The sequence below is a fragment of the Erinaceus europaeus genome, chromosome 1, assembly GCF_950295315.1.
Source record: "Erinaceus europaeus chromosome 1, mEriEur2.1, whole genome shotgun sequence".
NCBI lineage: Eukaryota > Metazoa > Chordata > Mammalia > Eulipotyphla > Erinaceidae > Erinaceus > Erinaceus europaeus.
The window spans coordinates 88,560,946-88,587,452 of NC_080162.1; the positions used below are offsets into that span (position 1 = coordinate 88,560,946).

At 46.3% G+C, this 26,507-nt stretch overlaps 1 protein-coding gene across 1 annotated transcript in view; it reads left to right on the top strand.

Moving 5' to 3' along the window:
* Window positions 1-411: 411 nt before the first annotated feature.
* The window catches only part of GDAP1L1 (ganglioside induced differentiation associated protein 1 like 1), a 36,523-nt gene continuing 10,427 nt past the window's right edge, over window positions 412-26,507 (top strand). The window contains exons 1-5 of the mRNA XM_007530884.3: window positions 412-711; window positions 11,268-11,460; window positions 12,677-12,850; window positions 20,181-20,278; window positions 21,047-21,161. Coding sequence (XP_007530946.2) covers window positions 532-711; window positions 11,268-11,460; window positions 12,677-12,850; window positions 20,181-20,278; window positions 21,047-21,161 — 760 coding nt within the window. The 5' untranslated portion in view covers window positions 412-531. The remainder of the gene's footprint in view (window positions 712-11,267; window positions 11,461-12,676; window positions 12,851-20,180; window positions 20,279-21,046; window positions 21,162-26,507) is intronic.

Below are 26,507 nucleotides of genomic sequence, written 5' to 3' on the forward strand. Positions count from 1 at the left end.
CAAACAAACTCTCCAGTCTGAGGCTCCAAAGTCCCGGGTTCAATTCCCCGCACCACCAAAAACCAGAGCTGAGCAGTGCTCTGGTAAGGAAAAAGAAAAAGAAGAAGGTGGGTCTCTTCTAACACCAGTTCTCTTAAAAGATATCTCCTTAGCAGACAGGCAGAAGGCGGCATTTGTAATGGTGGAATCTTGTCCCGCTGACTGGCCAAATCTAAGCTAATTTGGGGGTGGGGACGGCCCACTTCACTAGGGTTTCTTGCACCCTTCCAGGGAGCATGATGAGAGGACCAGTAGCTTTCCCTGCACGGGCCTGAGGCGGGCCATCAGGAAGGGGAGGGAGCGAGAGGAGAGCCCCGGGATCCCCTCCTCCCATCCCCCTCTTGTCCAGTGAGTAATGACATTCACCGCGAGGGGAGGGAGGGAGCCAGCGAGCTAAGGAGAGAGGCAGGCTCGGCGAGGCCATGTGATGCTAGGCGAGAGAGCCGTTGCCACCAGAGCCTCCTTCTTTCCTCCCTCGGATTGCGGGCTGTCATGGCGACCCCCAACAACCTGACCCCCACTAACTGCAGCTGGTGGCCCATCTCGGCGCTGGAGAGCGACGTGGCCAAGCCTGCGGAGGCCCCAGACGCGCCAGAGTCCGCCAGCCCCGCCCATTGGCCCCGGGAGAGCCTGGTTCTGTACCATTGGACCCAGTCCTTCAGCTCACAGAAGGTAGGGCGGGGGGGGGGGGTGCTGGGGACCCCGCCGCGCCCGGGCTTGAGGGAGCCTTGGAGGAAGGGACCCGGGCCGGGGACCTATAAGATCTTCTGGCTGGAGAGTGGAATCTGGAGCTTGGGGGCCCACAGAATCGGGCTGGGTGGGTCTCCCGTAAGGTGAGCATGCACCGGGAGCATCACCCCCCAGTTTCAGGAACATCCATTCTTCATCTTTCTCTCCTGAAACACCTGGTCTGGTGGAGAGTGACAAGGGAAACAAAGGCTAGGAGAAAAGAGCAGGGAGGGCTGGAAAGAGGCTGGGGGTTGGGGGCTGTTGCAGGAGAGAGGAGGAGCGTCCCTTGGGGGTCCAGCCCAGGCCTGGGTGTCCCCGCAGCAGCACTCCGCCCCTGCTGCTGTCACCATACTACAGGTACAGGCTCTCCATGTGTCAGCTCCTCTGTCCCTCAGACCCGATTGTGGAGGGGCGACCTCCTCTGGATGGGGGTTCAGAGGGACGGTTGGGGTCTTCTCTCATGTTCCCCTCCCCCCACACCTGCCCCCTCTCCTCTCAACTGAGAAGGAAGGAGTTAACCCATCTCCTCACATCAGCTGGACTCTTCCCATAAGGGCTAGGCTTCTCTCTTAAAGGTACACACATCCCTTTGGCCCCCTCTTAGATCCAGGGGAGCTGGAGCGGTATTGGGAGTCTAGCCTGGTGCTCATATCAGGGTTCCCGCTTTCAGAGGGTGAGGGCCAGGCACTGCGCCTATGAGACAGGGGACGCCTCTAGGGGCGCAATTCCACCCTGGGAAACTGTTCTGCCGGGAGGCAAAGATTCAGCACCATGGCCAGAGCCCAAAAGCCTGGGGGTTCTGCGGGGACCAATACAGGAGCCTGGGACTCTTATCCCAGGAAGATCATTCTGTTCCATTCACTAGTTTTCCAGATGAAGAATAAGATTCTGGAGAGAGAGAGAGAGAGAGAAAGAGAGAGAGAGAGCTTTAGAGCCAAAATGCCTGGGTTTGAATTCTGGTCCAGGCTGTTCCATCATCTGGAAAATGGAATGACCAAAATAAATAAATAACTAAATAAATAACAATAGTAAGTCCTAATTCCAATCCCTTTGCCAAGTGGCAGGGAAAATTATGAAGTGATGGCAAAAAGCTCTAGACTGACACCAACCAAACTTGAACTACCATTAAAGTCACTTCATTGAAAATGCAGACTGCAAGGCCCTGTCCCAGATATTCTGATTCAGTCTGGAATCGGCCACAAGGTGCCACAATTCCAACAAGCACTATGGAGATGCCGATGAAGCTGATCCACTGCTCCCCTTTGAGTAGCTCCAGGTTAGTTTCTAGACAGACAACAGACAGTTAGTTCCCTATGGAAAAGACAGTGTCCTTAACAGCTCTTTGTGGAGCTGTGGACAGGTCACTTGGCCTTTCTAAAGCCCCAGCTTTATCATCTGTAAAGTGGAGCTAGTGGCAGGCATCACTTTTTTCAGAGGGGCCTTATAGAGGTAAAATGAGATGATAACACAAAAAGTGCTGATGGAGGCTGGGGAGACAGCATACTGGTTATGCAAACAGACTCTCATGCCTAAGGCTCCTAAATCCCAGGTTCAATCCCCCGCCCACCATAAACCAGAGCGGAGCAGTGCTCTGGTGTTTCTCTCTCTGTCTCTCTCAATAAAATAAAATAAATAAAATTTATTTTTAAAAAGGTCTTTTAAAAAAAAAGTGCTGATGCTTATGGTAGTGCCTGGCACAGTGTCACACCTGAGAGGAATAGGTGCCGTGATGTCACTTGAGTGCTAGGGAAAAGAGGCCTGAGGTTAATCAGGGTTACACTAAGACACATGCATGCTGAATGCATATTACACACCAGGTTCTCTGTAAGTTGCTGGTGATTTGAAAATGAATCAGACAGACTTCCATATTCCAGAAGTTCCTTCAGTCCAGAACCTAAAGATCCAAGGTCCCATAGCTGAACCTAGACAGGAAGCAGGTGGAATAATACCACCCGTTAGCATTCTTCTGCTCTCCCTTCCCTACCCCCACCCCAATGGAATGCTCCTCATTCAGTCTGGACCCAGGACTAACAATTAGGTCAGAGATAAAGACTGCCCACTGCAATTCCACTTATAAGCAAGCCTCTTACTAAAGTAGCTGGGCATTCTCCTGCCTCTCCCACCAGGATCCAGCCCCTCCCAGGGACCCATGGAAGCAGGGGAGTTTAGTACAAAGGGTGTGAACTCTGTTGCCTGGACTCTAGTCTCATTTTTGAGTGCTTCCTGGCTGTTGACATCAGACAAGTCATTTGACCTCCTGGTGCCTCAATATCTTTGTCAGGAAAAGGAAGTGTGCAGAATCCTTGGGGGACTTAGAGAACAAGGCCATGTGTCTGGCATTAGGGAAGAATTCAGTAGGTGATATCCCTTCCTTCTTTCCAGTCTAAAGGTGCCATGCCTCACATAGGTAACTATCTTCCCCAGTGGAACATTTGAGAAGCCTGTTTTTTTTTTTTTACTTATTTATTTCCTTTTGTTGTCCTTGTTGTTTTGTTGTTGTAGTTATTATTGATTTCATTGTTGTTGGATAGGACAGAGAGAAATGGAGAGAGAAGGGGAAGACGGAGAGGGGGAGAGAAAGATAGACACCTGCAGACTTGCTTCACCACCTGTGAAGTGACTCCCCTGCAAGTGGGGAGCCAGGGACTAGAACTGGGATCCTTATGCCGGTCCTTGTGCTTCATGCTACCTGCGCTTAACCCACTGTGCTGCCACCCAACTCCCCAGAGAAGTCTGTTCTTAATGACACATGAACTATTAATACAGAAAACAGTCCACCCTAGGAGTTATGATGGCTCCATGGGACATGTAAGGTCTCCAAGAACAAGACTTCTTATGGTTCAAGGTATACTCTGTCACTGGCCAGAGTATACCTGTCATGGTCCTTCATGTCTCCATTATGACACCTGTAAGTTAAGAAGAGTAATCAGGCAGATGTGTCCATATATATCCCCCCACAAAGAATGGGGCACATAGGATGCTCAGCAAGTATAACTACATTTACTTGCAACAAAGTCAACTTCCCCTCCAAACACACACACTGCCATTCCCCATTGGCATGACTGTGTGGAAGTGGTTTTGCCTCTCTAAGTTTCTGCTTTGTCAGGTGTTTAGGAGTCTTACTAAGCAGTGCCTCCTTCAGAGGGCTGTGAAGATTGAATGAGTTTATGCATGATCACACTCAGCCTCAGGCCTTTCACTTACTTACAGTCGACATTTAGGGACCATCATAGGTGATTGTTTGGAGTCACAAGTTTCAGTGGAGACTAAAGGCACAGTGTAGATGTTAGCCATTTCTGGGATTGTCCCTGCCCTCCAGTGCCTTTTCCCTGGGCCAGGGATGAGGCTGGGAGAGGTTGAAAGTATTGGGAGTTGAGCTGGTGAAATAACTCACTTGGATAGTGTGCTGCTTTGCTATGCACATGACCCAGGTTCGAGCTTGGCCCCCATTATATTGAAGGAAACTTCACTGCTGTTCTCTCTCTCTCTCTCTCTCTCTCCCACTCTTCTCTCTTTCTCTCCCTCTCATTAAAAGAAAAAACAGGGGACCGAGCGCATATCTGGTTAAGCACACACATTACAGTGTGCAGGGACCCAGGTTCAAGCCCCTGGTCCCCACCTGCAGGGGGGAAGCTTCATCAGTAGTGAATCAGGGCTGCAGGTGTCTCTCTGTCCCTTTCCCTCTCTATCTCCTCCAGTCTTGTTAATTTCTCTGTGTCTCTATCTAATAAATAAACAAATAAATAAAATAATATTTTTTATAAAAGAGAAGAAAAATACAGGGAGTCAAGACACCAGTATTTTAGCCCTGACTCTCCCTCTTCACTAACTGTGATCTCAGGTAAGTCCTGACCCTCTCTAGTCCTTGGTTTCCACAATAGGAAAATGACATAAGTGTTTTTGAGACAGCTGATTCCCTCCTTCCCTGGGCAAGAGGAATAGTCCTATTCTGCCTAGTGGCCTTTGGGTACCCTCTGTCCTCATATCAGCGGGTGTTTTAAAAAATATTTTTATTATTAATTTATTTTGTATAGGGACAATGAGAAATTAAGAGGGAAGGGGGAGATAGAGATGGAGAGAGGAAGAGAGACACCTGCAGCACTGCTTCACTGCTCATGAAGCTTCTCCTCTGCAGGTGGGAACTGGGATCTTGAACCTGGATTCTTGAACATGGCAACATATGTACACCACCACTCAGCCCAGAGGTTTTAAAATCAAGATGGCTATTTACAAGATATGTGACTTTGGACAAGTTACTTGCTCTCTGTGCCTGTTTCCTCTTGTGTTAAATGAGCCTGATGCTAAGTGTCCACTCCGTCAGGGTTTTGCTTTGTTTTGTTTAAGGATTAATGGATTTCGTGCATGTAAAGATCTTATAATAGTGTAATAGGAAAGGGAATTACTGCTATTGTTATTTCCACCAGGATATATCTCTGAGTGCCATCCTCAGCTTCAAGGTTCTCAACTAGAGAATCATCTTTTTAGTGCTCCCTGTCTTGGATGCAGCTATGGGGAACCCCTAGCCCAGTTTTCAGGCCCAGGAGTAAGGGGTCCATGTCTGAGTCTTACCAAGGTCTAGTTCTGATACCTAAGATCAAGCAGGACTCCCTGAGACCCCTTCTAGACATTGAAGGGTGGGGATAGAGAGGGTGCAGGTGGCTTCTGCCTCTGACTCTGGCCTTGCCCTTCAAGTTAACCCCCCACAACCCTGCCCCAGCTGGAGGCCCTCAGGTAGAACTGCTGATCTCAGCACCCCTCTGCTCAGAGGCCTGAAGTGCTTCCCAAGGTCCCTCTGGGAAAACTCTTGCAATGACCTCAGCCCCTGCTACAGAATCTGAACCTTGCTTTGGTCATAAACCCCTCATCAGCTAGGGGAAGTCCATGACCCTTTCTTAAAATTATGCTTTTTGTGAAGTAAAGCAAAATTCATTGGATCGTTAGATTAGCAGGGAAACCAATCATCTCTAAGAATAGCTATTGACATATTTTTAAAACAAACCCATTATATAATGACATATGTGTCTCTGTATTAACCCGTTATATAACATGGTCTGGAGGCAGGTCTGATTAATTGCTGTGATGTAGAAGTCGTGATAAGTGTTACTGCAACAACTGTGAATTGATGAAAAGATCTGATTTCTAGTGGTGACAATATTCCAGGCACTGCTAACACTACCATGCTTCGTCGCCTACACTCATAATTGAAGAAAACGCTAAATGTCAGTTTGAGATTACTGAAAATAAATGTGATTTTCCCCCATTCTAATTCAAGGTCTCTCTAAATTCATGAAGCCCCACATCTGAGAGTTTGAATTAAAAGTTCCTGTGTAGGAAGAATCCCTTCTAACCTCCTCTCTTCCACCCACCCTGCTTTCACTACCTCAATTTCCTTCTTCTTATCAAATACGTTAATCATGCCCCTGCCTCAGGGATTTTGCACAGGTAAATGATTCACTCTGCCTGGAACTCTCTTCTCCAGACCCCTACATGGATCACTCCTTCATCTTATTTATCCTTTTACTCAAATGTCACTTTCTCCTAAAGGCCCACCCATTATCCTGATGCTCTAACTCCTAATTCTCCTTATTCTGCCCATGTTTTTCTTTTTTCCCCATGAATGTACCAACTTTTGGATATCACATCATTTTTCAAATTCAATTTGTGTTTTTTTTTTCAGAGAGAGAACCACTCTCTCCTATGCAGTGTTAAAGTTCTATCATTCATAAACTTAAAGCTAAATTATTCAAGACGTGTGTGCTACCACTAGCCACCTCCCTGTCCTGATCATCCACGTTACTTTAACTGATTGTCCCCTACCTGCCCCCAATTCTACTGGCAGCTCCCTGAGGATAAGGATCTGAGCCTCCAGCACTTAGGACAAGGCTTGACACCGAGTAGGCACTCAAGAAATTAGTATGGCAAACAAGTAGAGAAAGTGTGAAATCCATGCGGCACTATCTTGAAAATAAAAAATAGATTTTTATAAGCTTAAGCTGCTCCAAGAAATATTTATGAATTTTCAAAAAGTATTTGATGGAGGAGCCAGGTGCATCTGGTTAAGTGTGTATGTTATAGTGTGCAAGGATCCAGGTTCAAGCCCCTGGCCCTCACCTACTGGCCAGAAATTTTATGAGTGATGAAGCAGTGCTGTAGGTGTCTCTCTTTCTGCCTCTTTGTTTCCTCTTCCCCTCTCAATTTCTCTCTATTTTTATCAAATAAATTAATATTTTTGAAAAAGTACTTGATAGAAACAAACTGAGAGGGGCCAGGTGGTGGCGCACCTGGCTGAGCACACATGTTACAGTGAGCAAGAACTTGGATTTAAGCCCCCGGTCTCCACCTGCAGGGGGAAAGCTTTGCGAGTGGTGAAGCTATGCTACAGGGGTCTCTCTGTTTCTCTCCCTCTCTAACACCCTCTTCCCCTCTTGATTTATGGATGTCTCTATCTAATAAATAAAGATAATAAAGATATTTTTTTTAAAAAAAGAAACAAACTGGGCAGGGGTAGATAGTATAATGGTTATACAAAGAGATTCTCATGCCTGAGGCTCTGAAGTCCCAGGTTCAATCCCCTGCCCCACCATAAGCCAGAGCTGAGCAGTGTTCTGGTGTTTCTCTCTGTGTCTTTCTCTCTCAAAAATAAAATAAATAAAATACTTTTTTTTTAAAAAAAGAAACAAACTGAGAAACAGAAATCCTAGTAATCTTAGTGTCTTTTACAAAGTCACACAGCAACTAAAAGGCTGATCAGAGACACCAAGCCTGCCCGTCAATGTCACCTCATAAACAAGAGCTAGGCTATGGCAATGACACACCTATGTTCACACTTTAGGCACCCACAGGGAGGGGTGTAGGTATAGTGATGTCTGGGCACAGAGTGGTGACCAGCATAGTCTGGACCATCCTCCTAGAGGCAGAGATGGCAGATGGGCTTGGTGACTGCATGCCCTTCCCCCGTGCTTGGCTTCCTCTTCTGCCCTCTCCCTCACACGATGGCACATGCTGCTGGCTTGTAGCTCAACTAAAAGCAAAAGTCTCCTTGGCCACCTGCCGGAATGACCCCAGCTCCTAGCAGGACAAGTGTGCCTCTAAAAGAGACCCCCCCACACTCAAGCAGCCCCATCTGGCACCCTCACTAGAACCTCAGCACAGAGCCTGGGAGGGAGTGCTCCCTGGAGAAGGAGGGTAGAAGGCCAGAGGCCTGCACCTGCCGAAAGGCCTAATTCAGCCTGTCCCTATCCATTCAGAGCTCCCAACTGGGCCTTCAGACTGGCTGGCTGGCTGGCTGGCTGGGGGACACCAGGAAGGGCTGGAAAGAGGGAATTGGGGCAGCCTGGCTCTTGCTGATCTCAGGCCTTGATGGTTTTGGGATCCATCTTGACCCAAGCATCACCCATGATCGTGAATGCACAATGCACACACTCACTCTGCGCACTCATACTTCAACACAGGCACCCTCACACTAGTGCATACATATCCACTCAGTTTTCAGATGTGTACACACACACACACACACACACACACACACACACACACACACACACACACACACACACACACCTGTTCATTCATGCACTTCCACTCAGGCTAAGGTATGTGCACTCATTTATCTATATACTTACGAACCCAGACCCAGACCCAGCAGATACCATTCCCTCTGCCTTCTGCAGGGTCTGAATGTTGTGTTAACCCCAGAAGGGCTGCTGGCATTCTGGGCACACAGAGTCCAGCCCCTTGTGATTTACCAGTGAGAAAAGAGAGGCCCAGAAAGCCATCAGTTATGGCTCTTAGATCACACAGCACTGCAATAGCAGAGCCAGGATGAGGCCCAGAAAGCCATCAGTTATGGCTCTTAGATCACACAGCACTGCAATAGCAGAGCCAGGATGAGGGCTTGGGTCTCTGCCTCCCAGGCCCACCTGCAGGACCTGCTTTTGGCTAAAGGAGCAAATAAATCAGAAATGAGTGTTGGAGTTAATTAACTCCCCTACTTCCCCCATAGTCAACCAAACAGAAGGGGATATTCACACCAGAGGTTAGGGTGGAGCAGGGAATATTCTAGGACACCAACCAAGCTTGTGGGGCCGTGTGTGTGTGTGTGTGTGTGTGTGTGTGTGAGAGAGAGAGAGAGAGAGAGAGAGAGAGAGGGCAGTGATGTTGGAGCACAAATATTAGCTTCTTTTGGGGAGATTTTATTCATTTCTTTAAATACATATACATATATTTGATAGGACAAAGAGAAACTGAGACAGCAGAGAGGGAAAAAGAGACACCTACAGCACTGCTTCACCACTTCTGAAGCTTTCCCCCTTGTAGGTGGTTCTGGGGGGCTTGAACCCATGTCCTTGTGCATGGTAAAGGTGTGCTACCATCCAACCCTGATTTTACCCACCTCATTCACTTCAACTTTGTACCAGCCTTGAAGGAGTGAATGACATTCTTCATATCACATAAATTAGGAATCAGAGAGGTCAAGTGATCTGCCCAAGGTCTCACACCAAATAAGCAACATAATCATGCCTCAAGTCCAGATCTATCTGCCTCCAAAACCTAGTCTAACACAAGAAGCTAAGATACACGTGGTTAGGCACCATTCCATAGGGATTGATGTCTCTGAACCTTATAACAGCCCCTGAGGGAACGTCTTTCTAGTGGGATTCCAATTGGATATACAGGTAAGGAAACTGAGGTATGCTGATGTAAAGTGACTTATGGAGCTAAAAACCATCCAACAACTGAGTGGTAGGGCTGGCATTTGAACTGACAGTCTGCCACTCAGTCACCATTCTGACTATGATATCACAAGTGTTTAGGTCTTAGAGGACAGTCCCACTGGGGTGTGTGCAAGGATGTTGATCCCTCCAAAGGAGTCCCCCCTACCCTTGTAGACTAGAGCTGGAAGTGGGGAGGAGTGAGGTCACTTTTCATCTTTTTGAAACTTCTTTACTGTGTCTGAGTCAACATTCAGGAGACAGTCAGACAGCTGGAAAGTTGGACTGGGTGGGTCTAGCATCTTTCAGCTCAGAGGTGTCAGACTGTGCCAGGAGCACATTCATCTCAAGACTTTCCATTAGTTTCTATCAGTCCAGATGCTTGTATGGGGCACCTAGTGACACAGGGGACATATTCCAAAAGGGGAAGGCCCAGGACTCACTGTAAAGAGCCCACAGGGCAGATAACATTAGTCTGGATGTCAAAAACCATTGCTTCTATTATAGTTTTGGAACTGTGACTACATTACTATGTGACTTTGAGTCACATACTCGCCCCCTCTGGGTTTTAGTTTCCTCATCAAGAAAATCAGAGGGTGGACCAGGAGATAGCTCACATGGTAAAGCACTGGTCTAGATTTCAGTGGGCACTTAGGTTTGAGCCTGGGCACTACATGATAGCACCATGGATGGTAGAGAGGTGCAGTGATGTCTCTCCTCTCTCTGTGTCTCCCTCCCTGTGAATTTGTAAAAAATGGGGTCAGAGAAGATGCTCAGTGGTATCATATGTACATGATCATTTTTATTCCACAAGCAGCATAAAGTAAATAAATAAATAAATAAATAAGGAAAGAAAAAAATCAGAGAGACAATCTCTGTTCTGGTCTTCTAGAGGCTAGTGTGAGCCTGTAGCACCAAATGGAAGGATGTTTGGATGCTATAAAGGCAAATATTGCTCACTTCAATTTGTAGCCCAACCAATTTTTTAAGACAATCTTTTTAAAAAAATTTACATTCATTCATTTTATTGCCAATACGGATAGCGCTGAGGCTTGGTGCCTGTACTTTGAATCCACCACTCCTAGAGGCCATTTTTCTTTCTGTTTTATTTTGATGGAGGGGGTATAGGGAGAGAGAAAAAGTGACACCTACAGCACTGTTTCACCACTTGTAAAGTTTCCCCCTGCACGTGGGGACCAGGGGCTCAAACCAGGGTCCTTGTTCATGGCAATGTGTACAATCAATGGGGTGTGCCACCAACCAGCCTCCCGCCCAGAGCGTCCCAACTAATTTGAGGGATCTAACCACTGATTATGGTGCTGCTGAGACTTCTGGCCAAATCCACTTCTGCAGACCAGGCTGAGTGTGCAAACATGACAGTGATGGTCATGGAACAAGGCCCATCTATGTGTCAGACACTGGAGTAGTGTTAATAGAATTTTTGCTTTGCGGATGAGGAAACCTAAGACTCAGACAGTTTAAGGAAGCTGTCCAGACTCACACAGCAGAGTCAGAAATCCTACCCCAGAGTCTTCCAGCTGTGAAACCCAGCCCCGAGGCCCCAGGCAGACTGTCCCTTGTCCCCAGTGAAAGGTGTGCTCCTCCCACAACAAGTGCCTGGCCCCTGGGGGACACCCCTCTTCCCATTCCCTTGTTAGATGCCTCAGGGATGGAAGCAACAGTGTCCCCTCCTGTGTGTGGCCCCTGCTCCCCATACACCCCTGCCTTTCCCTGGGCAGAATGTCCCACTAGTCCGCCTGCCTCCCTGCTCTGACCCGGCACCTGCAGGTGCGGCTGGTGATCGCTGAGAAGGGGCTGGTGTGTGAGGAGCGTGATGTGAGCCTGCCGCAGAGCGAGCACAAGGAGCCCTGGTTCATGCGGCTCAACCTGGGCGAGGAGGTGCCAGTCATCATCCACCACGACAACATCATCAGCGACTACAACCAGATCATAGACTACGTGGAGCGCACCTTCACTGGAGGTAAGGCTGCTGCCTTACCAAATTCTTGGGGGAACCTCGGAGCCACCAGGAATCTGGAGTCAAGCCCAGGCCCACAAGCAGAGCTCAGAGCCACCCCCCAAAACACACACATCCCAGGAACTGAACTGCCACAGATCCCTGGGGAACCCTATGGACTTGCTGCTCCTGATATTCCATGGAAAGGTGGGGCCCAGACACTACCAGCCCTCAGCAACGTCAAGGAAACAGCCTCCTCACCCAGGAGAACAGAAGGCAAAGGCACAGGCCTTCTGACCACCCTCCCATCAGGAACCAGACCCCTGCTATGTCCGTCCACAGGAGGCCCAGATCTCCCAGGGGTCCCAGGACATGGGTAGGACTCTCCCTTGCAGACCCTATAAACACAACCAGGGCTTTGTAAAAACAACTGTATGGAATCCCACAGACATGAGCAGGACTTAGACTCCCTGAGCCCCATAAACATGATCAGGACCAGACCCCCAGGCCCCTCTGCCCACCCCATGCCCAGAGTTTGGCTTAAGGTCCTGAGGGAGGCTGCAAACAGATCAGGCCTGCACTGTATTTGTAGTCACCACTTAAAAATCAAGGAGCGGGCCAGCAAAATAGCTCACTTGGATAGTGATAGTGCATTGCTTTGCCATGTGCACATTGTCCCAGTCTCCATCTGGGCTGCCACATTGAAGGAAGCTTTGGTGCTGTGCAGTCTCTCTCTCTCTCTCTCTCTCTTTCTCTCGCTCTCTCTCTCTTTCTCTCTCTCTCCCTCTATGTAAAAAAATTTAAAAATGAAAGAAAGGAGAAAAATATTGCTTTATTAATGATAAAACTAAAATCAAAATAAAGGAGAGTTCTGTTTCTCAGCATCCAGGTTTCTATTTTCTCTGGAAGTCAGTAAACAAGCCTTGAGTTGAGAGGAATCCTTCACCAACCCACCCTCACCCCAGGGTTCATTTGGGAAAAGGTTAAGTGAGGAAGAGGAGGAGGATGAATGAGCAGGCAGGGCCACTAGCGCCCCCTGTCAGGTGGGCAGATGCTTTCTCTCAAGATCCCAGGAAGGGGTGAGCTCAGGCCTCTGGGCCCTGACTGTCCCAAACCCAGAATACTTGGGGGGAGGAGGGGATGGAGGAACATCTCTCTCAGGGAGACCTGAGGGCAGGCAGCTGAAATGGGCCCCACGCCCCCGGCAGAACCCCCCCACTCGCCTCCCCTTGCCCCGCAGAGCAAGTGGTGGCCCTGATGCCGGAGGCCGGAAGCCCTCAGCACGCGCGGGTGCTGCAGTACCGGGAGCTGCTAGACGCGCTGCCCATGGACGCCTACACGCACGGCTGCATCCTGCACCCCGAGCTGACCACCGACTCCATGATCCCCAAGTACGCCACGGCCGAGATCCGCAGTGAGTGCTGGCCAGCCAGGCCCCTCCAGAGCCCTCTTCTTTGCCGTCCTCTTCCTCCTTTTCAGAGGGGAGCCATCCTCCTCTTCCTCTTCCCCTTACTGTTGTCTCTCATTCCTCTCCTCATCTACAGAGGTAGATCTCTGTCTCTCTCTTAAATTTTTACTTTCTTGGATGGAGACAGAGATACTGGGATGGAAGGGGGAGACAGAGAGGGTGAGATAAAGATACCTGCAGCACTGCTTTACTGTTGTTAAAATTCTTTTTTTTTTTTATGTTGAGATTTTTTTTTTATTTAAGAAAGTATTAACAAAACCATAGGGTAGGAGGGGTACAATTCCACACAATTCCCACCACCCATTCTCCATATCCCACCCCCTCCCCTGATAGCTTTCCCATTCTCTATCCCTCTGGGAGCATGGACCCAGGGTCATTGTGGGTTGTAGAAGTTGGAATGTTGTTAAAATTCTTAAGCTCTAGCCGGGCGGGTTAGTTTCACGGGCGGGTAACAGAGACGCGGAGACAACGGCTGGGCAGGGAAGCTGTATTTCTTTATTCCAGAGTTAGAGTTGGAGAGTTTCAGAGTTACAGAGTAAGAGAGAGTTCCACAGTGGAAGAGTTGCAGAGTTAGAGAGTTTCTGAGTTGCAGAGAGAGAGTGCTTGCGCGTGCCACAAAGAGACAGCAGAGTTCTGTTTGGTGATTAGTTTGTCTTAGTTTATGAATCGTGGTTCCTGAATAAAGAAATACAGCTTCCCTGTCCAGCCGTTGTCTCCGCGTCTCTGTTACCCGCCCGTGAAGCTAACCCGCCCGGCTAGAGCTTAAGAATTTTTTTTTTAATTTTTTTTTTATTTAAGAAAGGATTAATTAACAAAACCATAGGGTAGGAGGGGTACAACTCCACACAATTCCCACCGCCCAGTCTCCATATCCCACCCCCTCCCCTGATAGCTTTCCTATTCTCTATCCCTCTGGGAGCATGGACCCAGGGTCATTGAGGGTTGCAGAAGGTAGAAGGTCTGGCTTCTGTAATTGCTTCCCCGCTGAACATGGGCGTTGACTGGTCGGTCCGTACTCCCAGTCTGCCTCTCTCTTTCCCTAGTAGGGTGGGGCTCTGGGGAAGCTGAGCTCCAGGACACATTGGTGGGGTCTTCAATCCAGGGAAGTCTGGCGAGCTTAAGAATTTTAACAACACTTTACCACTTGTGAAGCTTCACCCCTGAAGGTGGGAACTGGGGGCTTGAACCTGAGTCCTTGTGTGTGGTAACATGTAGTATCAACCAGGTGTACTATCACTTGGCCCTCTCTCTCTCTCTCTCTCTCTGTTTAAATTTTTTTTAAATATTTTATTACCTATATATTTATTTATTTCGTAGAGATTGAGAGGGATGAGGGGGCTGGGTGTTGGTGTACCTGGTTGAGCGCACATATTACAATATGCAACGACCCCTGTTAAAGCCCTCCTTCCCCACCTGCAGGGAGAAAGCTTTGCTAGTGGTGAAGCAGGGCTGCATGTGTCTCTCTGTCTCTCTTCCTTTCTATTTACCCTTTCCCTTTAAATTTCTTTTTTTTAAAATATTTATTCCCTTTTGCTGCCCTTGTTTCTTTTTATTGATGTAGTTACTATTGTTGTCATTGTTGTTGAATAAGACAGAGAGAAATGGAGAGAGGAGGGGAAGACGGGGGGGGGGGAGGCGGGGGGAGAAAGACAGACATCTGGAGACCTGCTTCACTGCTTGTGAATCGACTCCCCTGCAGGTGGGGAGCCGGGGGTCTGGAACGGGCATCCTTATGCTGGTCCTTGCGCTTTGCGCCACGTGTGCTTAACCCGCTGTGCTACCGCTGAACTCCCTCCCTCTCAATTTCTGACTGTCTCTATCCAACAAATAAAGATAATAAAAAAAAAAAATTAAAAACAAAACAAAAAACAGAGAAGTATGGGGAAGATAGAGGGGAAAAAAGAGAGACACCTGCAGCACAGTGCCACCACTCTGGAAGCTTCCCCCCAGCTTGAACTGGGGTCTTTGCACTCCACCAGATGCTCTACCTGCCCCACCCCCACCCCAGTGGTAGATCTCAACCTCTCATTCTGGTTGCCTATAGCTCTGTTTCACTCCTGTCTTTCACACTCCCACCCTTCTCCTCCTTCCTCTTTCATACTCCTACCATCCTCCTCCTCCTCCTCCTTTTCCTTGCTCTTCTGCTTTCTCTCTCCTCCTCTTTGGCAGCTTTTGTCTCACCCCCTTCTCCTGTTTCCCACTCTTTTTTCTTTTTCAAGATTTTATTTCTTATTAAGATAGGAGGAGAGAGAGAAAGAACCAAACATCACTCTGGTACACGTGCTGCTGGGGATTGAACTCAGGACCTCATGCTTGAGAGTCCAATGCTTTATCCACTACACCACCTCCCGGACCACATGTTTCCCACTCTTGTCTTGCTGTCCTCCATAGGTGTGTCTTGTTCATGGGGAGCTGGGGGACTTGTCTTGTCTATGGTGATTCAGGAATGGCAGCGCTGTTGTAAGCAGCCCAGGGTTGGACAGCTGCTCAGGTATGCCCTGACCTCCCAGTGGGGTCTCTGCTTTCTGATGTAAGAGTCACCCACATATTGTCCTAACAGCCATCTCAGATACACTTGTGGCCTGGTTTTTCCTTTCCTTTCCAACACCCAGTGACTGGGGGTTAATTGAGGTAATAAATACACCAGCAACTATTTATAGACTTTAGTCCAGGCTCTGTGCAGATACCACAGAGTCTCATGACAATACCTTTTTTTTCTTTTGTAGATTTATTTTATTTACTTTTATTTACTTATTTAGTTTGCCTCTAGGGTTATCTCTGGGGCTTGGTGCCTGTACTACGAATCCACTGCTCCTGGAGGTCATTTTTTTCCCATTTTGTTGCCCCTGTTGTAGCCCTTGTTGTTATTATTGCTGCTGCTATTGTTGGATAGGACAGAGAGAAATGGAGAGAGGAGGGGAAGACATAGAGGGGGAGAGAAAGATAGACACCTGCAGACCTGCTTCATGGCTTGTGAAGTGACCCCCCGCAGGTAGGGAACCGGGGGCTGGAACCAGGACCCTTACACCAGTCCGTGCACTTTGCACTATGTGCACTTAACCTGCTGTGCTACTGCCAAGCCCCTCACTTATTTATTTTTGAGAGAGAGAAATAAAGAGAGAACCAGAGCATCACTGTGGCATGTGTAATGCTGGGGGCGATCAAACTCAGGATCTCATACTTGGAAGTCCAACACCTTATCCACTGTGCCACCTTCTGAGCTGTAAGCATGACACTTGTAAGTAGGCAGTGGGCACTCAGTAAACAGTCACTTCCTTCCCCTCAGGAATAAGGCTGATGTTTGAAGGTGAGGAAGAATGCAGGCTGTGGAGCTCAGTCTCTTCCGTTTAGAGTCTGTGAATGTGACTCTGCATTTAGCAACACTCTCCAGTCCCTACTTAGTCAGCAACATTTACGAGGTTTCTTGTGACCCAGACCTTGGGCAGGGAGATGAGGACAGTTTCTACCATCCCAAGGCCACAGTTATGTGAAAGCTGAAAGACAAGTGGCCAGATAATTACCATGGGAGACTAAGTACAACCTCTTAGTGGTTCTAGACAATTTCTCAGGAGGGCAGTCTGGCACTCTCTATCAAACACAAAAGGTCACATCTAAGAGAATATTCTGCGCTTACTCTAGGATATTTGCAGTAAGAAACATGTACCAGGACACTCATTGTAGAAGAGGTGGCAATAACAAGAGTTTGGAAATAACTCAACTGTCTGTGAGTTGAGAAATAGATCAATCATTTTACTTTCTGTATCATGAAACACTGTCAAACTATTAAAAAATATATGAGACTGAGCCAGGTGGCAGTGCACCCTGATTTGAGCCCCCTGTTCACCATCTGCAGGGGGAAAGCTTTGCAAGCGGAAAACAGTGCTGAGGTGTTTCTCCCTCTGTCTCCCCTCTTGATTTCTGGCAGTCTCTTTCCAATAAAAAATAATTAAAATATATGAAACAGATAAAAGGTTCTCTAAGATATGTGAATGAGTAGAAAAAAATGAAGGGTAAATTAATTTCTCATCTAATATACTACCACTAATGTATTTCTATTTGTTTGTTTATTTTTATTACCACTAGGAGTTTGCTGGGTCTTGGTACCTTAATAATGATGACTCCATCACTCTCAAGGCCAGCCCCTTTCACAGTGGAAGTGAACTTGAGCTGGAAAGAAGTTTCCAGAGCAGTGTGTGTGTGAGTGAGTGAGTGAGTGAGTGTGTGTGTGTGTGTGTGTGTGTGTGTTTATTCCAGGCAGAAGAAGTAATGTGAACAAAGACCTGTATTTAGAATAATCTAGCATATTCAGGGGAGTGGGTGACAAAGATACCACCATCTGGACAAAGACAGTTGAGGGAACTCAGTGAATGATGAAATTGTTGAGTGGAAAGGTGATGGGCCCTGCTGGGTCTCTAGAGATAATTTAGGGGACTTAGACATTATCTGAGGATGATGAGAGCTCAAGGATAAGCCAGGAGCTGCATGTTCAAGTGTTGGAGGAAGATCTCTTTAATAGAATAATAGAAGAAGGGGCTGGGAGGAGAGAGTGTGAGGGACAAGGTTGGGTCACAATCACCCCAGCAAGAGATTCATGAATGTCCAGACTAAAAATCAGAGAGCTAGAAGGAGAGAGATTAAAGAGGAAGGACCAACAGGGATTAGCATGGTATGTGGAAGAAGGTGGGTCCTGAGCAATCTAGCTTGGCTAAGAGTGGGGAAGAAATGATGCAATTAGCTCAGAATGCAGGGGGCGGGGGCTAGAGGATCAGGAAAGATGAGGTCTGTGGGGTCATCGTGAGTACTAGGAACCAATTCGGTGTCGAGATGGAACTGGGCCACAGGAGACAGGGAAGAGCAGAACTGGAGCACGGCCACACACTTGACTCACCAAGTCCCAGATTTAGGAACCAAGAATCCCTTGGAAATCTCACCCCAGTCAAGACAGACCCCAGTTGAGATAAACATCATGATCTTCAAGTTCCTCTGCTTCCTATAAACACAGTGCACAGACTTTTGAAATCAAAGAATCTCACAGTTAGATTACAGGACACTTCCTCTCTCCTACTGAGGATGGTTCTTAAGGAGATGACTTAAATTCCATCAGTAACCCACTTTCTACCACCCTTGCCTTTTGGGAATTTTTAATTTATTATATTTTATTTTTTTTATTGATTGATTTGCCACCAGGATAATTGCTGGAGCTTGGTGTCTGCACAACAAATCCACTGTTTCAGGCACTCATTTGTTTATTTATTTATTTATTTATTTATTTATTTATTCCCTTTTGTTGCCCTTGTTGTTTTATTGTTGTAGTTATTATTGTTGTTGTTATTGATGTCATCATTGTTGGATAGGACAGAGAGAAATGGAGAGAGATGGGGAAGACAGAGAGGGAGAGAGAAAGACAGACACCTGCAGACCTGCTTCACCACTTGTGAAGCGACTCCCCTGCAGGTGGGGAGCTGGGGGCTCGAACCGGGTTCCTTACGCCGGTCCTTGTGCTTTGCATCACGTGCACTTATCCCACTGTGCTACCGCCTGACTCCCTGATACTCGGTTTTTAATTTAATTTTGTTATTGTCGTTTTTATAGGACAGAGAGAAATTGAGAGGAAAGGGGAAATAAAAAGAGAGAGAGAAAGAGACACCTGCAGCACTGCCTCACCACTTATGAAGCTATCTCCCCCCTCCAGGTGGGGGTTGGGGGTTTACACCCTGGTCCTTGTGCTTGGTAACATGTGTGCTCAACCGGGTGTGCCACTGCTCAGACCCTTGTTTGTTTTGCCTCCAGGGTTATCGCTGGGGCTAAGCGCCTGCACTACAGATCCACTACTCCTGGAAGCCATCTTTTTTTCCCCATTGTTGTTATTGTTCTTGCTGTTGTTGCTGCTGTATAGGAGAGAGAGAAATTTAGAGAGGAGGGGAAGATGGGGAGGGGGAAGAAAGATAGACACATGCAGACATGCTTCACCACCTGCAAAGTGACCCCCTGTAGGTGGGAGCCAGGGATTCGAACTGAGATCCTTGAGCTTCACATTATGTGCGCTTAATCTAATGCACTATCACCCAGTCTCCATTTTAAATATTTTTTAAAAGGTCAGGCTCCTTTCTTCTTTCTTTCTTTCTTTCTTTCTTTCTTTCTTTCTTTCTTTCTTTCTTTCTTTTTTCTTGTTCATGTTCTTTTTTAAAATTTTCTTTATTGGGGGATTAATGTCTTGCTTCTCTTTCTTTTTACTTTTTTAAAAAATTTATTTATTTATCATTGAGAGGGATATGAAGAGAGAGAGAGAGAAAGAATCAAACATCACGCTGGTACATGTGCAGCCAGGGATCAAACTCCGGACCTCATGCTTGAGAGTCCAATGCTTTATCCACTGCGCCACCTTCCGGACCATCTTTCTTTCTTTCTTTCTTTCTTTCTTTCTTTCTTTCTTTCTTTCTTTCTTTCTTTCTTTCTTTCTTCCTTCCTTCCTTCCTTCCTTCCTTCCTCCCTTCCTCCCTTCCTTTCTTTCTCTCTAATATCAATGGGTCATTGTGACCCAAATCTCCAAAGAAGTTGCCCATGAAAGTGGAAGCTTTGAGACACCAAAGGCCTCTTGTAGTTTGTTTGTTTTTCATTAACAAACTTTTCTTGTGTGACACCAGTTTCTTTTTTTTAATATATTAATTTTTTTATTATCTTTATTGGATAGAGACAGACAGCAATCAAGAGGGAAGGGGAAGATAGAGAGGGAGAGAGACAGAGAGACACCTGCAGCCCCACTTCTCCGCATGCAAAGCTTTCCCCCTGCAAATGGGGACCAGAGGCTTGAACCCCAGTCCTTGTGCACTGTAACATGTGAGCTCAACCAGGTGCACCACCACCCAGCCCCACCCGTTTCTTTTAGTACAGAAAGGGGTGGAGCTCTTGTTTGAGTTTAGAGTTGTATCTGTTTCTAGCAAACTTCTATTTGCCATCAAAGGATGTCCTCATTGGTGAGGTTTCTTGATGCCTTATTCCCTGGGTAGGTGGCCCTCTGAGTCCCCAGCTTCCTGTTCACTCATTTGACATTGACCACACTGTGTCACAGAAATTTCTTTATGTGTCTGTCTCTACTACTGAGCCTAGTGCAGAATGATGTGTCTTCCAGCACTGTGTCCCAGACTATAGTGCCTACTCAGTATTGACCATAGAGATGGTCATTTTGTAGACCAGTGTTTGAACAGGACCTGCATTGAGTTGTGTGGCAGATGGGCAGGAGCGGCAAGGGCAGTGCTATTCTAACTCTCTTCTGCAGGACATTTAGCCAATGCCACCACTGACCTCATGAAACTGGACCACGAAGGGGAACCTCAGCTCTCTGAGCCCTACCTTTCTAAACAAAAGAAGCTCATGGTGAGTGCTTCTGCTCCTTCTTCACCACCATCTTTTCCATGGGAAAGAACAACTAGGAGAGACTGCTTCTAAGTAGAGAATTGGTTGATGACATGAAATGGAAAAACCACTAACATACTTTTCCCATCCTGTCTCCACTTACTATTTGATCTTGGGCAAGCTGCCGTCCCCCTAGAGTATCAGTTTTGCCGTGGTTTAGGTGGTGTTCCTAAATACAGAGTCTTAGATAGAGGTTTTGGGGTAAGTGACGTATTGAGGGAATGCACTGAGAACCCAGTAAAAAAAAAAAAAAAGAATATCGAAGGGTGGTGGAGGAGAACCAATTTCAATCAATCCCATTGGGAATTCTGAAGCATAAGTTTCACACAGTCAATTGACTTCAAACAATGACCAGCCTTTTATACCTCTACATCAGCTAGTTACTGGCTACAGATTACCTGATGGGGAGTTGGATTAACCATCCAAGTTTTGGGGGGCAGATCCTCATTACTTGGAAGCAATTAATTCCCTGGAGAAAAGGTTGCTCTGTGCTCCAATCAGTCCACCTTCACAACATTGTATATATGAGGACAAGCACTTGGAAAAGGTTCTGGCAACAAGTCAATGTTATAGGATTGCTGTGAGCACCAGATGTGAGAGCTTTGTAACAGTGGGACATTCTGGAAATTTGAAGAAATATTGGGAGGCTGTTCCTTCCATCCTTGGTGATGCTGGATGTGTTGAGATCAAGCTCAGCTTCTCTGACTCCTGTGTGTCGCCTGTCCTTAGGCCAAGATTCTGGAGCATGATGACGTGAGCTACCTGAAGAAGATCCTTGGGGAGCTGGCCATGGTGCTGGACCAGATCGAGGCTGAGCTGGAGAAAAGGAAGCTAGAGAATGAGGGTGGGTACTCCTTCTGGTGTTGATGGGCATTTCATCTCTTCAGTCCTGGTATCATTTGTTTCAAAGATCTCAGAGAATCTCCCAGGGGGTTAAGATCATGGACTATGGAGTCACATATAGTTTTAAGTCCTAGATTGGCCACATCCTAATTGGATGATCATGAGTCAGATCTTTCACCTCCTTGGACCTAATTTTCCCATCTGTAAATTGGAGGTAATAATGGGACTTAACTCAGAGAGTTGCTGAGACAATGTGTGAAATAATACATATAGAGTGCTTAGATGAGTACTTGGTATATACTTGGTGTTTAAAAACAGCTGGAGAAGATGATAATGGCAATAAACCTGGACACATACCATCTCACCCCCACCCCCCATGCCAGAACTGATTATGACCTCTTCCTGGGGTGGTTAGACATCAGGCTGTCCCAGACACTCACCTTGATTTGTTGTTGTTGCTGTTGTTCTCACAATCTTCTTTGGGCCCTGAGCATGCCAACTTCATTCTCAACTCCATACCCTTGCCCCTGCAGCCTTCCAACTTAGCATACACTCTCCACACCATTCTTCCCCTTTATCTTTCCCCATGCCACTTTTCTTTGAATTTCATTATAGTTATTCATATCCTGTTCTGCTTTAGTGGTATGTTAGTCATGTTTTCTCAGCTATGCAAATTTATGCAGCCTATATGACATGTACACACACACACCTATGTTCATAGGAAGTTCTAAAATATAGATTTAGAGCAGCAAAATAGATAGGACCCCAGCTACTGTGTATTGTGGACAAGTTGAATTCCTTTTTAAAGCCACAGTGTTCTCATTTGTAAAAGAGGTATGGTAATAGAACCACTTAAATTTTCTTATAAAATTCAAAAGCATGCTTCCCAACACTTAGAACATGTTAATTAAATCCTTGCATTTTCTTCAAATAGCTAAACAGAGGCTTGGCTGGATAAGTGGTTTGCTCAAGGTCATACAGTTCATAGGTGGCATGCTTAGAGCAAGAACGGGTGCTCTTTTGATGAGTCCAACATTCTTCCAGCATCTCAAAATTGAGACTCCAAGCACAAGAAGTACACAGCCACTAAAGCCTTGGACAGGGACCTTGTCATGCATAGTGACTTCAACTTTATTAAGTCCATTATGGGGTGGGGGAGGGAGCAGCAACAACATGGCATTGCTAAATGAACCAAAATAAAACAGTCCTCAACGAGAAACTTTCTCATTTCTATCAGAAAGTGTTTGAGGATCAAAAGAGCATGGTGGAGCCAACAGATATGCCCATTTTACACTGGGTACCTTTGATACTCAGGAATACTTTATACATTTATGTATTTATTTGCTAGGGTTACCATGTCAAAGTGCCTAGACTGGTTGGCTTAAGCTAAAGATTGATTTTCTTAGTTCTGAAGGTGTTTGCTTTCTCCTCGGCCTTTCTCTCCATTAGCTCCATTCTTGATGGACCTTCATGTGGTCTTTTCACTGTGTGCTCCCCTGGGGATTGATCTTGGGACCCTGGAGCCTCCAGTATAAAAGTCTTTTGGAGAATCACTATGCTGTCTCCCCAGCCCACTGATCTGCCTTTTCAAACGTCTCTAAATATATTCAAATTCTGAGATGTTAGGGGGTAATGCTTCAACATGTGAATCTGGTGGAGGCATAGTTCAGTCCATATCAGTTTGTATATCTAACAATACCTACTGTGTGTGCAAGGCACTTATTAAGTTTCTTTCTTTTCTTTTTTTCACTTATTTCAACTCATTTGTTTCCCATAATAACTTTAAAAAGTAGGTCCAGTTAATAGGTGAGAAAAATCAGGCACAGAGAAATTCAGTAACCTTCCCAAGAACACACAGAGAACAGTACGTGGTGGGGCCCGAAGTCAAGCTCTGACACTCAGAGTCTGGATTCTGAAGCACCAGCTCTGCCACTTTTGTTCAAGTGAATGGAATCAACTGTGGTTTCACAGCACTGTTTTGAGGATCCATGAGAAAAGGCATCCGAGGAGCTGAGTGAACACGTAGAGCTTACACAGAGAGTTGCCTGTTTGGTTGAGGGAAAGGCAGGGCCTCATCTGCTTGTAGGCCAGAGGTGGGGCCATGGAGAAGAACAGTGGATATACACCCCTCAAGTGATCCCCAAACTGGGGGATCCTGACCCCACTTCTGGCTTTGGATTTGAGGTTGCTCAAGAAGAGATGGCATGATGATGGCATGAAGATGTGGCAAGATGATTGGGGCTGTTGAAGGGGGAGAGGTGCTGGCAGTCCCTGTGTCTTTTGCTTCTGCTCCACAATGATCCTCACTGGAGCCCACGGGCTTGGAGACCTGCTGGTATATCATAGTGTAACGAGGGGAGGGGAGAGTGGGTCTAAACAAGCCAAGGAGGCATCACTGAGTCCGTGCAGAGAATCACAGAGGGCTTGGCGTCAGTGGGTGTCAGAAGGCAAACACTCATGCCTGGGCTTGTGGGTTTCATGGTAGAAGATGAATGCTCTTGTGTATGAAGGCTCTGGTCTTCTGAATGAAGCCTGAAGTGACATCATCCATTAAGAAAGATATAAGAGAGGGGAAGACAGAATATGAACGAGACACAGTTGTCTCAACTGGGAAAGTCAGCCTACTTTAAATTATCACAGGATCCAGCAGTGCTGAGTGCCCTCTTGGGCTTTGTGGCCATGGATTTCAAGCATCACTGGCCAGTGTCTCTGACAGGCTTAGCTGGCAGATGCAGAAAAGGCCAGAGATGGGGTTCTGCCAGGACTGGAAACTGGCAAGGAAAAGTACAGCTGGAAGGGATGGGGGCTTGTCAGATGGCAGCTCATGTGCAAGTACGTCCGTGGTCACTGCTGCCAGTATTTGCCAACAAACTGACATTCTTCCTGTATGACTGAGAAAATTGAAGTATTAAAAAAAGATCTTAGGGCTTGGGAGACAGCATAATGGTTATGCAAAAGTGTCTCATGCCTGAGACTCTGAGGTGCCAGGTTCAATCCCCAGCACCACCATTAGTCAGAGCTGCGCAGAGCTCTGGTTTTTCTCTGTGTGTATCTTTCTCTCTCTCTCTCATTAAAATAAATAAGTAAAATATTAAAAAGGGAAGAGATCTTCACAGTCTGTCCCCAACTCCCTAAAACAAAAACAAACAAACAAAAAAACTACCCAGCTACCAGCATGAGTGTTCACACACTCACCATGTTTTACCAATACCAAGAGACTTCTTTGCTAAATACAATCTTGGACAATGGAGCGTTTTTCATAATCAATAGTGTAATTGGCATCTCTTATCCTCTCTGAGGTAGCTGTCTTACATTTGACGGCAACTTAAATTTGATGAATTACAGTGCCCCCACCCTCCCTTTTGTTACCAAGGACCAAAGAGAAACTGCCCTTGACCTAACTAGAAGCAATCCCTTCCCATGTGAGCTAGATGTTATTCATGCTCATCAGTCAAGGACGTGAAGCCTGTAGTTCTCGCCATTGTCTGGTAGAATCATTTCTCCCTCTCTGCCAGGTCACTGACATTAACATGTAGGATTGTTCCTCTTAACTTGCAAAAATGCTTGATCTGTCTCACATTACTCGTGTTTCTTTCCCATTATAGTAGAACTACTTGAAAGAGCACTTTTTACTCGCCATCTCCTATTTCTCTCTTTCCTTTCTTTGCTGACCACCCTCCAAATAGGCTTTCCATGTCAGCATCTACTCCAGATGCTCTTGTCAAGGTCACCAGTTGCCAGATGCAATTGCCAGTTCTTTGGCCTCCTTGTACTTGGCCTCTCTGCAGCATTTGAACTTAGCCAAACATTCCCTTCTCTCTGGGATATATTTTTACCTGACTTCTGGGACACTGTATTCTCCCAGTTGTCTTCCACTTTGTAGGCTTCTCCTTTTCTCGTTTCCATTTTTTTCCAATACCTAAATCTTGAAGCATCAAAATTTAGTTCCCTTTTGTCAGATAGGTGAGCAGCCAGTCCCTGCCTGATGTGACTTTACCTCTGTACCGATGACATATCCCTGACCCAGCTGCTTAGATCCCTAATCGCTGAGTCATTATCTCCCCTAGGATATAAATGAGCATCGGAACAGTTCTGGATCCAAGAGCAGTTGTATTCTGGGAGCCATCTTTACACTTTATCCCCTTTTCCCACAAAACCATGAGTTTCCTAGAGGAAGACAATGTGTCTTATCGTGTTTTCATGTCCAGCACACTCTACCCAATAAAGCATCTGATGGGTGAATAAAGAAATGAATAAACAAGAAGATGACAGAAGGAAGGGGAAAGATGGGCTTTAATGGTGGAAGCTGTTAGATTCATGAAATGTATGAGCTCAAAGGAAGACCTATTCAAAGAGACAGAAGCAAGCCCTCCGCAGAAGCCACCCACACAAGAAGTGCAGAGGACAGGGAGAGCTTGTGATTCTATAGGAACAAAGGCCCGGAGGCTGAAACAAGTTCATTTGCTTTGAGAAAACACTGGGAATCTTGGGAATACACATGGAATCAAGTTTAAGAAGCACATTGGGTTACTTGTTTGTTGTTGAATTCTTCGATTTCTTTGTAAACTTTTGATATTAATCTCTTGGCAGATGTATGATGTGCAAATAGATATCTTCCCCCCAGCGGCTAGTTGCCTTTTTATTTTTAGGGCATTTTCTTTTGATGTGCAGAAGTTTTTGATTTTTTTTTAAATCTGCTATAATCCCATCTGCTTATTTTTTTTCTTTAGTTTCCAGGCCGATGGGGTTGAGTTTTCAACTACATCTTTGAAGTAAATACTCCTGAAATATTTTTTATTAGTGATTTAATATTGATTTATAAAATTATATGTCAACAGGGGTATAGTTCCACACTATTTTTACGACTAGAGTTCTGAATCCCAAATCCCTCCATTACAAACCACTACAGTTCTCCCAAGATTGCAGAAATGTGTTAACTACCATCTCTACAACTATCTGTCTAGATTTGAACATAGTTTCCCCTTTTTTCTTCCAGGTTCAAGCCTCCCCCCACCCCAAGCCACTCATAACCCTATTACTACATCCAAATGTTTCTCTCTTTTTTCCTCTTCTGGGAGTCCTGATGGAGCTGGAGTTCAGAGCCCTCTTATCCTCTTCCTCCTATCACTTCTCCCCCACTGGGAGTATAGATCAAGATTGTTTTGGGGGTGGAGAAGGTAGGAGGTTGAGCTTCTGTAATTACTTCTCCACTGGACATGGACTTAAGCACGTCGATCCATATGCCCAGCCTGTTTCTATCTTTTCCTAGTGGGGTCGAGCTCTGGAGAGGCGAGGTTCTAGGACACATTGGTAATGTCATCAGTCTAGAGAAGTCAGGATGGAATCA